Raw genomic sequence first — 15,659 nt, 5'->3', positions numbered from 1 at the left:
ACCTTGGTCTCCCTTTGGGACTCCCTCTGGCTATTCGGCATCACCAGGCACCAACTCTGGAGTCGTTTGAATCCGTGTTGAAGCTTTGTTAGTGTTTTTGTTCTGATCTGACTTTTTTCTACCTGTACAGTGACCTTGGGTTTTGTAAAGTTATTATTAACTCTGTAATCACATCAGGGAACTACAGTGGTCTCCACACATCAGAAAGGATGTCATTCTTTGTGGATGTAAAATACTTTATTTGTCTGGTTGGTCTGTTCAAGCTGTTGTATTTGGCTATTTCACTGTCCCCTTCCACATCAAATATTGACCAACTTGAATTAAAAATGGTCTGAACCAGGATTTACATTTTTTTTTTTACTTTATTAAAGCAGAAACCTCTCTCACACACTGATATAATAACAATCCTCAACATAAACTACATAAATATCACAAATATACAAATAAACATGGGTTATAAACCTGTATCAGGTCCAGTGCAAACCATTCTCATGACGTTTTACCAACAATTCATAGAGCGACACACAAAGCAAAATAAAGCCACAACTACATTTTTGTAAACGATACACAAATCCCTTTAGGTCATACATTAACAATATATATGATTATTGCCGGACAAGTGAATAACTAAGCCCTGCATACGTGAGTGTCAACTGCAATTATGGCTATTTAATAGCACAAAAGTAAAAACAAAACATACAACACTGAGCAGCAGGTGAACAGTGTACCATCATAGGTCAGCTCCACAGCCTGGTCTGAGTTTTGCTATTTTACTATTCTGCAAACCACAGGAAATGTTTGAACCTTTGTGAGTGTGTTGAATCTGTTCAGAGGCACTCAGCTTTTTTTCTCTGACTCGTCATCAGTGAGATATTTAACATGAATCCATACACACCATATCTGCAGAGAAAAGATTGCAAGTATATTATGTTCAACCCCACCACAACTGATCGTCACAGGTTAAAAGGTGTTAAAAGGCGAGTTTCTACCTCCACTGTCAGAGCCAGGAGTCGGCCTGCAGCCAGCACCATCGTCCCCACAGCCTGGATCCACAGAGGCAGATGGAACCAGTGAGACAGTAAATCCCACTCACACGCATACAGCCACAGAGGGAGGCAGTGCAGGCCGCTCACCACCAGGGTGCCCAGCACTGTCCGAAAGCCTGACATAAGGATCAAATGAATCATCAGTTGTACAAGTTTAACGTTTAATTTGCACATTTCTCAGCTGTAGTTTGTAACATATTGTAATATAAAGAAATGCTTGTTGCATTCAAACCATTTTTACTAATGAGTTCAGTCACACAAGGCTGATTATGTCCATCAGCTCCACATAACTCTCTTTGTTTCTTAGTTCTAGTCTGAGTTTAAAGTAGGTAAGAACTGTGGCACATGCTCAGAGTGCCCAGGAGAGATTGTGTCCCACTCTGGACCAAAAGTATACATGATGCAGTAATAGATCGACTCCCAATCCCATTTTAAAAGCCCAGTTTTAGTCAGAGTAACATAATAATTAGAATTTTCTTCTAATGTCATGTAAAAGACAGAGTAGTAAAAATGAAGCATGGTGAGCATGAATCAAGTCTGTCTTATATTTGCAGCCTTTTCCACTTTGCAAATTGTGATTTCGATAAGAACAATTTTAAGCATAAACCTCAACTTATTGATGGTGGACAGCAGAAGCAGTTACCGTTTGCCATGACGGCCTGTATGAGCGCTGGGCTGCTGCTGAAGCTGTTCTTCCACTGGTCGCCTCTGGTGCCGTGGTTACACACAAACACACACCACTCCACTGAAGACACCAGCCAACCCCACTGCACCACAACACACACACACAAGAAACCTTCAGCACCGTTATTAAGAACACAGCAAGTAGAATAAATCAAAACAATAGCACAATGCTGCCAATCCATCATTATAAATGTGAACAACTTCATTTTCTCCAATTATACTTTCACTGTATTCTCCTGTTTATTGGCAATAAAAGCATTATTTTCTATTATATTATATTGTGTGTAGCTACTGTAAGTCTAAAATAAAGTTATAAGCACTGGTTCATATATATTTATATATGTGTGTGTGTTACATTCTGAATCAGCAAACCTTAAACAGTAAGCCCCACAGCATTCCTCTGCCAAGATTGTCCACCACTACGTCCAGCCAGGCCCCAAATTTAGACGTCTGACCCAGCCTCCTCGCCAGCCACCCATCCACTCCTGATATAATACAATATTTTTCAGTTTTTTTTTATATATATATTTTTATATGAGCTTTTGCTGACACATGCTACATTACCATCTAGTGCTATGGAGACTGAGTACAGAGGGACAAACAGTGTTGGTGTCTCAAAGGATGTCCATGCAGCAAACACCAGTGCAATCCTAATGTATCCTGGAAGAGACACACACACACACACACACACACACACACACACACACACACACACACACACACACACACACACACACACACACAGTTGATGTCTTTGCCAAAGTTACACCATAGTCTTTCGGGCTAAAAGTTAAATGATTTTACTTTGTTAGCAATACTACTAAAATAATGACATTTAACACAATTCCAGAGTGTTTTCACCCTCTCAGAAATAGTGCTCAACTGACTCTTTGTTTCACTTTAACTTTTTTAAGTGCTACATTATCATGTATTACTAATACATACAATTCAGTTCTCCTTAGATAAAATGAACTTTTCAGATATCAATAACTCATAAAAGTTACCTTTAGTTGGCAAATGCGCTCCATTCTATTCATGTGTATTGTGTCGTTCTCATTTCAGATACCTTTAATTCAATGTATATACCTGTAACTAAATTATAACTAACCATAATTTCAGTTCACGTTCAAGTAACATGAGCCACAATGTAGGTATCTATATTCTCCTTTTTTGTATATCCTAAACTAAGTTTTAACGAGTCATAGCGATGCTATAGATATCTTAAACTGGAATTGTGACGAGACAGAACATATCAATTCCAAACAGTCACATTGAGCCATTAAATGTTAATACGACGTGTCTTAGACATATATCTACTAAGCCAACGTATGAATAAACTAATATTGCAAAAAACATGCACTCTTTAAACAGTGTGTTTCGTTTCCCACCAGTAATATTCGCCCAGTACAGCAGAACGTCAAGTCCCATGTCCGCGCTCTGTTTCTAGAGATGCAGCCTCATTCCGGAAGAACAGAGGATAAAACCTGCACTGCACTCTGATAACCAGCTCCAAACAAAACATCCACTGACGAGTTCGTGGGCTCCGGTTGTGTCCACGGTCTGCTGCCTCAGCTATGGCTGCTTTAAATGTGACGTGTACACGACGGCGCCTCTCATTTTTCGTCACACCCACGAGAGGAGACGACGTGTGTGCACTTCCTGCGCTCGCGCGCACACACACACACACACGCACAGAGAGACTTGTTTTTAATATCTTAGTGAGGACACATCATTGCCATAATGTATTCTATAGCTCCTAACCTTAACCATCACAACTAAGTTAGGTTAGGGTTAATTTACCTTAATCCTAACCGAAACCCATATCTAACCCATCCCTAAAACTAGGTCTTAACCCTGAAAAGGCCATTTTAAAGTCCCACACAAAATGTCCCCACAAAAATAGGTTTTTACGTGTTTTGGACCTCACAAATAATTAAATACAAGCACACACACACACACATACATGCCCTCCATCCTCCCCAGAGAGATTTTAAAATAGGTGTGTTCCATTTTCACATGACTACTTAACAGTCCTTCGAAAAATAAGATGAAGATTGTAATAATAACGTAATTGACATACAAAACTTGAAGTGACAAGGCTAATTACAAGCCACAATTAAACTTAAATAAATACATTGATAAATAAATAAATAAACAACGAAAAAGTGCTTTGAGGAACACAATAAGGCATAAATATCATGGCTTCTTCAGTAGTTGAGATTCCATACAGTCAAATTATGACAAATAACATCAATTTTGACATATTTGGATTTTAAAGATGGTTCCTAGGTTCTCCTTATACAATGTTAATCAATATGTTCCATTGGGGAGATCCTCTGTATGAATTATCTGATGTGTGTCAAATGATGAGATATTAATATTTTTTGTACCTTGCCATAGTCATGAAGGTCCTCCTGGCCCTGCCAAAAATCTTTATGAGTAAAAAGAGATTTCTCACAATTGCATATTCATTCAAACAGAAAGAACAGGGTTTTACTTTAGCAATATGCAGCGGGAAAGTGGTTATTTGGAATGTATTTGGTTTATGGAATTCTTTGACCTTTGGATGAATTGGCTATTTTTAAATACTGTGAGTAATCTGAAAATATTGACAAATCATATGCTATTGTTTGCTTGAAGTTTGGCACAACACCATTGATGATGGACAAAAAACAGCAATGAATTGCATTGTGTACATGTGTCAGTTCTTTGCTGGACAGTTGGCCGGTGGCACCATTTTCTAATTTACAAAATGACCTTATAAAAAAGAGAAAAATCTGACATGATTTTCCAATAATTATAGGTAAATATACAAGTCACAGACTATGTTTATTTAGTTCCAGAAACGTGTTGATTTATTGTTTCTCTAAATTAACTGCTGTTGAATCTATTATTACATTTTGATGCAATGTGTCACATTTGATGTTCTCACAATAAACACTATATCACTATATGGTGATCCCTAACCCTATATCAATCTGGTTAATGTAATAGTAATGTTATATGACTGACTTGTTGTGTGTATATGTTTTTAATATGCACAGTAACCTCAATATTAATAGTTTTTCTTTATTTTTATTCATAAAGACTACCTTATGAAACTGTCATCAAAGCAAAGGGTGGCCACTTTGAAGAATCTTATGTATTTAACATATTCTGGTCTCATCTGCAATATAGAAAATAATGAAAATAAAGGAAAACCACTGAATTAAAAGGTGTGTACTAACACTGTGTACTGTATGACTGTTGTTAAGCAGAGCAGCCACAAGATGGGGCTCCGCACTTTTCTTTTTACATTACGTTCCTCTCCCACACATTAACTACTTAGTAAATGACTGCGCATAAGATAAAGGCTTCATTTGTGTTATTTTAAGTTTGTATAAAACAAAGGAATTAATTCTGTGGAGAACGTGTGGTGACAGCACTATGGTGTGTATGTGTGCGTGTGCGTCCGCCGTTGTAGTAGTTGTGTTTACAAGCATGTGAGGAAAGGCGCTTGATCAACTGACCTGTGGAGTCCGATCATGTGACAGAATGGAGGCGTCGCTGAAAACATTCACCCGTTCACCACACACACACACGAACACACACACACACACACACCACCAGGAAACCTATTTCACAACAAATGGATAAGGCGAAACACTCTTGAGGCTAAGTCAGCTGCTAACATTCAACTCCTCATATTGCAGTGAAATGAGGGCAGCATGGGGGCCAAAGAGTCGAGGATAGGATTCCTGTCGTATGACGAGGCCGCGAAGAGAGGTAAGCTCACAAGCAAGTGACCAAATCCACCTCAGCTGCGCTAGCCTAGCGGGCTGTCTGCTAGCAGGCTAGCCTGCTGCTGACACATTAGAGCCTGGCCGCTCCACGTACTGACCACGCTCTGCAATCTAGCGATTGAAGTGGCTGACATTATTGTATAAGATATACACATGTAAAAAAAAAACACACCTTCCACACCACCACACGCGAATACATCTGAATTCGGCATTGATACATCGCACAAAACTGTCTGGATTTTATTTTTATGTTAAGGTTTACAATAGCTAAGCTTGTATTTTCAGCTGTTGTCGTACCCTTAAATAGCCTACGCTGAGCAGCAGAAAGACGCATTCCTGTGCAATTAAGGCTTAATTACAATTGACTAAACAGCCGATTTGTAGCCAACATTTATCCCGGAATGAGGAGCTCTTAATATCAGTGTCGGGGCAGTAACAAGTGACATTGTATGATATCCATGTCCTGATTATAAGCAGTGTTGACGTTAAATTGACATATGTCTGGCCGGTGTTTGGTGGTGACACTCTCAGCACCTGCCAAAGCGTTACTATTGAGGCTAGGATATGGCTATTTTATCAAAACAGTTGACCGGGCAGTCTTGAATGTGTACAAACTTATTTTGGCTGACACTTCAGTCTGCCACTAAGCTGTTTTCTTTTTTTCATTTCTTCTTTTATCAACAGAGCTAGCAGCTATCTTTGAGTAACATTACAGTATGGGCAGCTGCTAGCTCAGACTGTTAGCTGCACAGCTAAGTTCCCTGAGGGAAATGCCTTCGGTCTGTATCTCTGCTACGATCAGATAACGTTGATCTCCAGTGTTTACCTCTAGTCTGGTTGCTTCTTATATGAGTAATGTGTCGATACTGTATTTACACGAGTGAGCGGTGTTGTCAGGGCGTTTGATGAGAACAACAAAGAGGGATGTTGCTTTGCATGGCTGTTGCTGCATTCAGCCGTTTAACAGTGACGATGGTGGGCATTTTAAAACCGAGAGAGTCCTTGTTTGATAACACACAAGTGCAGTTCATCATGTCATAATATCACATCAGCTAAATTTCACGACTGAGTCAAAATAAAAGGAGCAAAGTGCAAATCTAGGTAAAGCTGCGTTATAGCTGTGTGAGAGTGTTGATGTACTTGTGTACTTCACCAGGAAACAACCAGCAGCTCTCATACCTGGTGGCCTTCACTTTGCACTTTACTCCTGGGTTGGCAGAAGCTGACCTTTGTCAGTTTGGATTGCAGGCTATGAGAGAGAGGCTGTTACACATTCATCCATGGCCGCGTTGTAACTTTACAAGAAAGTGAGACTCCTGTCCCTTACAATCACATTTAGCTTAATGATTGTTGGATTTTACTGATGCCTGTTTTAGTAATAAAAGAATACATAGGCCCATGCATAAATCCGTCCTAAGCTATGGGTCAATTAATCACGAGTTTCATTGGCTTGACTTTACAAGGAGGGTGAACACACGGTCTGCGCAATATATATTTTGACAATTTATGTACAATATACATATTTAGGTTTATCTCTCACTTGTATGAGATTATGTTTAAAACAAAAAAGAAAAATTAGTAGATGTTTACAGTATTTCTTATTTTATTATATTATATTTTCATATTCATTAAAGCCTGTGTAATGGGAACTACAGCCTCAGAAGCTACAGTAAATATAGCAATGAGCAATATCCAAATGGAAAGACATGAGATAAAATGAATGTGAATATAAGTACTTTAGAGTTTAGCAAAGCCTCGCTCTTTGGATTCGTCAGAATAATTGTATTGGGATTTTTTATTTTTTTTTTAAACATCACCTCTTTGTAGTGATTTGTGTCCTCAAGCTGACGAACACTCCCACCATCATGATTAGTGCTTTAATTCAGTTACATTTAATGAATTAAATTTGTCATAGAGGATCAACGCTAATAAGTAATTTAGTTTATAAGTTCAGCAGTTTGAATAATTTGGATTCTTTCTGGGACGGTGTTTGTTACTGACTGTTACTGACTCAAAAAAAAAAAAAAATCATAGCCCTGTGAAGCCAAATGTATTATTGTGTCCTTCTATGTACAGACGAGGTAAAAAGCACAGGAATGAATGCAGATGAAGCATGTATGTCCCTGTGTAATTGTGACATTTCTCAGAAGGATGGTGTGATTCTGTGTTGTTAAGTAACTTTAATGGTAAATGTTGAAAGTAATCTCCAGTTCTAGATGGTAATTAACTGCGGAGGACAGACTCTCCCAGAAGTAACACTGAGTTATATGTCCTTGCAACATACAACTAACACCTGATAATGCTCAGTGAACACAGCTCCAGTCTGACCTTGTCAGAAGTGTTGACTCACCTCACTGAAGCTATAGTTTGTGTCGCTGATATTTTACACCAAGACTTTTTTTTAATACTTGATCTTCAGAGTCTTTGGTTGAACTATCATGTGATGTGATGATCACTGTGGCATGAACACAGAGTCAGACATCTTTTTTGAAGCAGGCTAATTTAAACATAGACCACAGAACTGCATAACCTTGTATTTCTGGTTGATGTCAGCAGGCCTTATCACACGGGGTAATAGACCGCTGCTTTGCATCCCTACAGTACCTTGTCCTCTCTAAACGTGGCATCCAGTGTGGGCAGGTTAATGTTTGGTTTGTTGCAGTTTGTTTGATGGAATATTACATTATAGAGCAGCATGAATATTTTAAACCCAGCCTCCATGCCAGTCTTTAGATATCATGGCCGCTGATGGCTGATATACGATGCAGATGGTTTGGCCAATATGTTTTTTTCCTCCCTGTGATAAAATATAATGATTTAATAACAACAAATGATACACTTAACTTAAATAACCATCGATTGAATAACACTTATGGTCTGTCTCTCCAATCTACATTTTGTGTCTGCATTGCAGTGCACTTCTATATTTCCAATAATATATATATACATTTTTTTATCAATGAAATGGGTAATGAAAAAAAGTAAACTTTGTCATGCTGATGAAAAAATGGAGTGACTTATTAGCATTTATCAAGTTTCTGCGAACACAAATGTGTAAACTAACATGAGTCGGTCATAAACATCATAAACTGCAATTAAGCCTTGTATCTGCAGTCTGCTGCTTTATATTGAGGCACTGTAACTCTGTAACCTTGTATTATGCTGTATTTTACTAGTAGTATTAGGTATGTGGGAGATGACACTGTATGTTGTGTGTTGAGCTACATCAGAAAGACAATCGTCTGTCATGACAAAGTCTTTCTCATTCTGATTCTACTGGCTGATGGCGATCAATAAAAGATGGCTGAAATCGGTAGGACCTGTTCGTTAGTCTCCTGCTACAGCAGTTTGTCTGTTTGCATCCATGTATAGCTGGTTTGCACAGCAGGTAAACTTGGCCATACACTGTATGTTTTCTCTGCCTCATCACATTGGTCATCTTCTTCTTATTATTAATATTATTATTATTATTTGTGTAGATAATAAGCAGGCTGAACACAATGCAATAGTACACACACAGGTTTATGAAATGCTGCCTTTTGCAGGTATGTACAGGCAGATGTCAGGATTGTGATTGGATTAGTCATGCAGAATGCAGATCTATTCCAACAGTCTTTTTAAGCTTCATGGTAGATTGTGGTTTGACTGTAGTGATTTTGCCGTCTTCGCCAAACACTCGCCAAGCTCTGTTTCAGGTAAAACAAAAAGGGACGCAAGGAAAAAACAGATTATTGCCACAAAGACTCAGTAATTACTTAAGCATATCTTTGCTGTTTTATCTTACTTTCTAAATGTCTCTCTTTCCGCATCAAAGTCCAGAGAGAGAATCTGCAATTTAACATCACAGCAGATGGGAGGTTTTGATGAACTGCTGCATCCATCAGTAAGTTCAAATGGGTTACTTGGCAACTTTGGGATTTGAAACCCTTTGGTCAGATTTACACAAGTGACGCAAACTTACCAAACGTGACCGCAGTAGACCAGCAGCTCATGTATTCCCGCAAGCTATAAATACTGATTTCCTTTATGGACTTTGGTCCAAGAGAGAAAGCGTGGTTTACAAAGTGAGCCAAACTCAAGTTTCAAGTCGTGAGAGGCTGTCTGATGGATACATGAGGCAGCAAACATATTCTCATGGTTGTGTACTCTTAAGCACGGCATAATTTTATCAGATAAACCTTATATTTAAGTGGCTGAAATCAAAACCGGCTGGCAGCCTTGTTTTCAGTGACGGAGAGCATCCGAGTAACAAGCTGGTTTGTGGCTCAGGTTTCGTGAAAAGCCTAGTCAGCACTGATAATGTGTCAGTTCCTCAAACAACCTCAGTTCAAAAAACTGAACCTGAACTGTCACTATCAGTTTTCAGATGAAATGGAACACAGTTAGGAGTAACTGAGCAAAGAAACAACATTCAACTGGGTTTCTTTTAACTAAATATCCATCCTTCATCTTTATTTAGAAGCTTGAGTATAGCTTGGAGTTTGAGTGACTCTGTCCCTGGCAAACATTTGATTAAACGGTTGCTGTTTGTTTTCCCTGATTATAATCTTGTGCAGTGCAAATAAGAAATATGCATGATTACGGACACAGATATGAAAATAAAAGCCAAACCAAGGTGACCACACCCAAACGCAACCTGAAAAAATAATTTGTTGAATTATGTCACGTCCAGAAGACCTCAGGTCCTGTATGACAGTGAGCCATGTCATTCTCAAATCAAAATTGCTCTTTGAAATTGTAATTTGGGGTTTTTCTATGTTCAATGCAAATTCTCAGTCTCCTATTAGAATATATTGGAGCAGTTAGAGTAGTTGAAGGTTGAAAATGTAAAAACAATTAGAATACAGTATTTTTAATAATATATTCACCTGTAAATAGCCTATATAGCCAAAAAGCATGATAAAGGTTTAAATTGGATGATAATGGTAATGGAGTTTTGCTAATTGTGGTTTGTACACTTTTCACATTTACAGTAAAACATCCACAGCAGTTATGTAGTCCAAGTGGGTTTGCAAAGCAGTGGCTATATATTGAACCTTTGTTATGTTGTTATGAAGAGCATTTTCATCATGATACATTGTTATTGATTTAATGCCCAGTGCTACTTGAATTTAAGAATTGTTGTTTTTCCATGACCTGATAATGATCCTTTGGTCCCTTGATGCTACTAAATCCTACACACACACATACTCACTCACTCATTCACTTTGATTCTATGATTCTATGACAGAGTGAATGTTGAACTGAAGCTTTTTTTTTTTTTAAAGAAAAAAAAGAAATTATATTTATTACCCTACAATTCAGCCACCATTAGGTTTCGTTTTATTTACATGTGCATAAAGTGTGACATGTCATAGACACAGGTTAGCAGTAGCAACACAACAACTTCCTGCATGTTTATTATGAATGGGAACACAACTTGGAATACTTGACTGTACCCAGTGTTACAGGTCGGTCTTCAGCAGAAACCTATGCTAAACAGTCAGAATACAGTTCTTTTTCAGGAGGAGATATAAGGATCAATTAATTTATTGACTCTTGAAATCAAATATGAAAAATAACATTGTTATTGTTTATATTTTTTTCTCTCACTCAGATACCAGTCAAAAGCAACGTCATGCTCTGTGTTCAGTAGCAGGACTTCCTGTATGTCTCTGTTGCCTGTAGGTGTTTTTGTTGACAGTTCACCATGACTAAAAGGTCACTGGGGCTTTGAGAGTTCAGTGTTTGCAGACTGCTGCTGCTGCGACCTCGCTGCTTGCTGCCTGGATGTTTCCAGTCTTGCTGATCATAGCAGTGGGCCGGCTCAGCCCAGCTTATTTCATAGGAAGGCAACTACTGAGTCACAGCAGAGGGCTGTGCTGCTCTGCTGCCTGGAGGATTTAGTAAAGTAGTTGTAACAACCTGCTGTGTGTGCGAGTGCATGTAATGTGTGTTTACATTACTAGAGAGAGAAAGAGAGAGAAGTGAAGGTTGCACTGATGATGTATCTGCAATGACGATGATCCCAGGCTTTATCTGAGTATGTGTGAGCGTGCGTGTGTTAATGTGGAAAGTGTGTGTGGGCAGCTGTAGAAATCAGAGCCTTTGTTTACTGTGAAGTGAATGGTAACCGGTGGAGTTTAATGCAGCTCAGTGTTCACCAGTAGCCTCGCAGCATTACAATACACAAAGTGTTCTCCATCATGTGGAATGCTTTGTTTTCGGCTCTGTTTGACCATCTCGCTGTAACAAGTGAGCTATTATCAGCCGGTGCTGTTGTGTCATCAAGTGGCCTCCGTATCATAGCAGAACACTTCACTGTAATTCTTTCACAAACTGGACATTTTCTTTATTCACTGTTTTTAGAAGCCATGCTGTCATGCATGAAGACAAATGTGAGTCAGCAGCAGCATGGATTAGAACTGGATTTCTTTGGTTGGGTCTTGATGGTAACCCATATGGAGTTGAATTATAAAATTGACAGAATCAATTTTTTACATTTTTTTATCATCTTCATTGGTCAGTTATTTTGGTTCACAGACCATTCCATAAATGTCAGTTTATAACAGTTTTGTATATTATTTAATATTTCAGTGTTATTGGTTGTTAAAATCAACATCATATATTAGTCATTTGCTGTCCTGACTATAGAAAAACGTATTCCAGTACACCTCCAATAAAAGTAAGATTATTTTCCTGTGTTTAAGCTGCCCTGGCCATAGTTATTCTGTTGTTGTGTTCATTTTTCCTTTTCTCATTACATATCTCATATCTCATTATTGTCTTGAATCCTGTAATATTTAGAAAAGCAGAGCTGCTCCAAGTCTTCTAGAGAAAGTCATTTTAATTTTTGCTTATCACATTTTAAAATAAAATGCAACTACTGTGTATCGCAGAAAGAGATTCCATTGTTCAGCCCTAAATTCACTTATTCTGTTTTTATATTATGAGTTATTTGTATATATTTCTTTAGGTCCTTCACTTTATGAAGAAATAAGCAGAACGCACAACATTTTGGCCCAGAAAAAAAGAAAATCACCAGACTTTTTTTTATCTGTTTGTGTTGTTGTGTTGTAGACTGTCCTACATGATATATTTTCCTCAGGACCAAGCCAGCCTGTCATAAAATCGACCTTTGAATTTAGCTCTTACCTTTCTGATTCATTTTTATGAGTTATTTTCTTTTTTGCTTTCAGAGAGTAATTCCTTTTCAATTGAATTCCCTCTGTAGCTGCATAAGCTATACCTGCTGCTCTGTGTTCAACAAGCATATGAGTAGGGCTGGGCAATAATTCAATACTGTGCAAAAGCTTAGTTGTTTTTTATGTTTGTCAAATTCTGTGATCGTTGAAATTCGGTTTGGAATGATGTGACTGAAAGTTTGTTTTATAAACCAGCAAGCTGTTTAACTCCATCCATCCATTTTTTACTGCTTTATCCTCCACATGAGGGTCGTTGGGGGCGCTGGTGCCAATCCCAACTGACATGGGGTGAAAGGTGGGGCACGTCCGAGAAGAGTTGCCTGTCCATCACATCACAGGGCCACATAGAGACAAACAACCATCCTGTGTGTAGTATACAGAAGTGTAAGATAATGTGCAAGGACTGCATAAAGGAAGAAACAATATACAGTATATAAACATTAAAGTGTTGAAACAGTAATAGAAAATAGAAACGAAAAGTGAACATCTAAACTGTAATACAAAGGATAAGTGATCATTAGTTATCTTACGCTGTATCACGAAAATTAGCCATATTGGGTTATTTGAAACATGTCTTAATCCTGATGAATATTGTCCAGGCCTACACATGAGCCTTCATCTGTCTTCAGAATCATGTTGGCCCTGACCTTTGTTTTATTACCAGCCTCAGCCCATGAAGAATCAAAGAAGAAAAGCAAATCAACAATACCAATGTGATACTCAATGTGATATGACTTGAGGAATTAATGTTTTTTTTAAGCACCCAACACATAGACTTAGACACCCTGTGGTCCTCCAGTCAGTCATCACCAGCATTTATTACTTAATAATACATAAACAAATACAAAAATACTAATATGGAAATTCAATGACTCCCCTACCAAATTCCTGTTATGAGCCTTTTGAGTTACTTCATGAAAAGATTGTAATGATGAATCAGCCTGCAGCAGTTGATTGAATTAAACACAACTCGTATATTTGTGTGTGGGGACAAAGGTCAGGTGAACAAACAGTTTTTTTTTTTTTAGACAGATTGTCCAGTTTGGGCATTAGCTGTGTCTCAAGGGGAGAAATGTGATGTTTTGGACAGTTGGTAGCCATGGCCTAAGGTTGGGGAGATTCTTAACCAGAATGAGAAACATTTACAATTATCTTCTTAATCAGGTCAGGGTTAGTCTGAATTCAAGGCTGTATAAATCCCAAAAAGTGACCTGAGTTGTTGGTGTGTGTGTATAATGTCAGTGTCCTGACTTAACTCGCACAAACTCGTGACTGTTGTACACATGGGTTCAATCACTGATGCAGTTAAAGGGGTTATGTGAGTTAAAGCTCTCTGTACAGTCAGCTACTCTTAACTAATCTCATATTACTATTATACCCCCAGCCCTACAGCAGCCATTTCTTATTATATCCTGCTCTGTTAAAGTCACAGCAGTGCAGAAATGCAACTGCTTTGCATTGCGTTTTGACAAAAGGTTACATGCATACACTATGTTTACCCCCCTCGATACCCAAGAACTATTTTAAGACAAATGACTTGATGGTAAAAGCAATGCATGCAGGTTTTGTATTGACTTTGGTTCCAATCAGCATTAATAGGAAAACAAAACCTGGGTGAACATGCCAATTTCTTCCTTGTCTGCTTCATTTGTGGTTGTTCCTGTATTTACATGTATTTTGTAACATGTATTTACACCTGGTATATTAACATGTGTCTCCGGTGTCCACTTCAAGATCTGATTGCTATCTGATCACAGTCATCCATGCTCTCATATCTGCAACGACAACAATGTTTGCACGTGAAGTCACACAGTTGTATGGCCTCCTCTTTGCTTTTCAAAGCAGGAGAAGTAGTCTTTGACAAGTGGAAACCCTACGAAAGTAGACGAAAATGTGCAGTTTTGTCCCTGCTGTCACATTAGCTGTGGTCAGAGCCACCAAGCACCTCTGCTCCACTGACTTGTTGTGGGTTGAGCGGAGACGCATCACATTTACACTTTTGTTCAATCTGGTTACAATGCCTCTCCGACCACCTCCTGAAGTAGTTTAGCAGATCGGATAACAATCTGTCCTCGGGTGTATTTACACGTGTATTTTAAAGTGGTCGGGCGCAATCTGATTGCAATCCAATCACAGATAATGCGTTTTTATGCCAGGTGTAAAGGGGGCCCATTTGCCATTCATCACATTAATGTATCATATCTAATGTGCCTCTAATGTTCATGTTTAAAATTTGAACTGAAAAAAGACTTTGTGTGTTTCCATTGTTCATTGTAATCAAATGGTAAAGAAAAAGGCTGAAAATTTGCAACCCTACTACTGATGAAAAATTCAGTAAGAAATCATGTGAATTATTCTCGCAGGTGGATTTAAATGTGGCAGGCAGTGTCCTTCTCTGATCATACACCTCCTCAATTGTTTTATATGATTTAAATTATTAAATCTCTGCAAACCTAACTTCAAATTGAAATGGAAGTGGCTGTTGATAACTGAATGGTCAACATTGATCATTGATGATTATTTATAACTGGATATTGCTGAACGGGAAGTAGATCTGTTTACTTGCTGATTGTGTAGCTGATGTGACTTAACTCTGAAACTGTAAACCTCATTAGTCAGCTTTGAGATTTGAGCAGAATTTTGTGAGGTGTTGTTGAGATTGACTGGCTATAATAAAACATTGGAGCACCACCACTCCAAGCTCCTCCCCCAAAGGTCCCTGAACTTTCAAAAGTACTTCCCCTCCAAGCAGGGATCTAAATAAACATAGTTTCTCTGGTAAAGTCCCCAGTTCCTGGTGAAACATGGCTATTGTTTTGATTTGTATTGGTGCTGCTAACAATATTAGAATGGTGAATTAGAAATAAGAAATTAATTAGAAAATGTATTGTACTGCCCAGAGTATGGGAACTGACATTTGTGCTGAAAACGAGTGTTGCATTATGAACCACAGACCTCACAGC

The 15,659-nt window shown here is 38.3% G+C and overlaps 2 protein-coding genes across 3 annotated transcripts in view; one reads left to right on the top strand and one right to left on the bottom strand.

Annotated features, from left to right (window-relative positions):
* Window positions 1-384: 384 nt before the first annotated feature.
* On the bottom strand, window positions 385-3,299 carry LOC310924884 (uncharacterized protein). Of its 2 annotated transcripts, XM_083886731.1 has the most exons (6): window positions 3,119-3,299; window positions 2,295-2,390; window positions 2,103-2,215; window positions 1,690-1,813; window positions 990-1,162; window positions 385-900 (listed from the first exon to the last, which is right to left on the bottom strand). In XM_083886731.1, exons 1-6 carry the CDS (start codon window positions 3,156-3,158, stop codon window positions 838-840), a joined length of 609 nt encoding a protein of 202 aa, XP_083742857.1. In that variant the 5' UTR covers window positions 3,159-3,299; the 3' UTR covers window positions 385-837. The 2 variants fall into 2 exon arrangements, with proteins under 2 accessions (XP_083742857.1, XP_083742858.1); XM_083886732.1 differs by lacking the exon at window positions 2,295-2,390.
* Window positions 3,300-5,361: 2,062 nt separating this feature from the next.
* usp32 (ubiquitin specific peptidase 32) overlaps window positions 5,362-15,659 on the top strand; it is a 52,198-nt gene continuing 41,900 nt past the window's right edge. Inside the window, exon 1 of the mRNA XM_083886189.1 lies at window positions 5,362-5,495. Coding sequence (XP_083742315.1) covers window positions 5,438-5,495 — 58 coding nt within the window. The 5' untranslated portion in view covers window positions 5,362-5,437. The remainder of the gene's footprint in view (window positions 5,496-15,659) is intronic.

Source organism: Microchirus variegatus, assembly GCF_963457635.1.
Source record: "Microchirus variegatus genome assembly, chromosome: 3".
Lineage (NCBI taxonomy): Eukaryota > Metazoa > Chordata > Actinopteri > Pleuronectiformes > Soleidae > Microchirus > Microchirus variegatus.
This window is presented reverse-complemented; position numbering and strand designations above follow the sequence as displayed.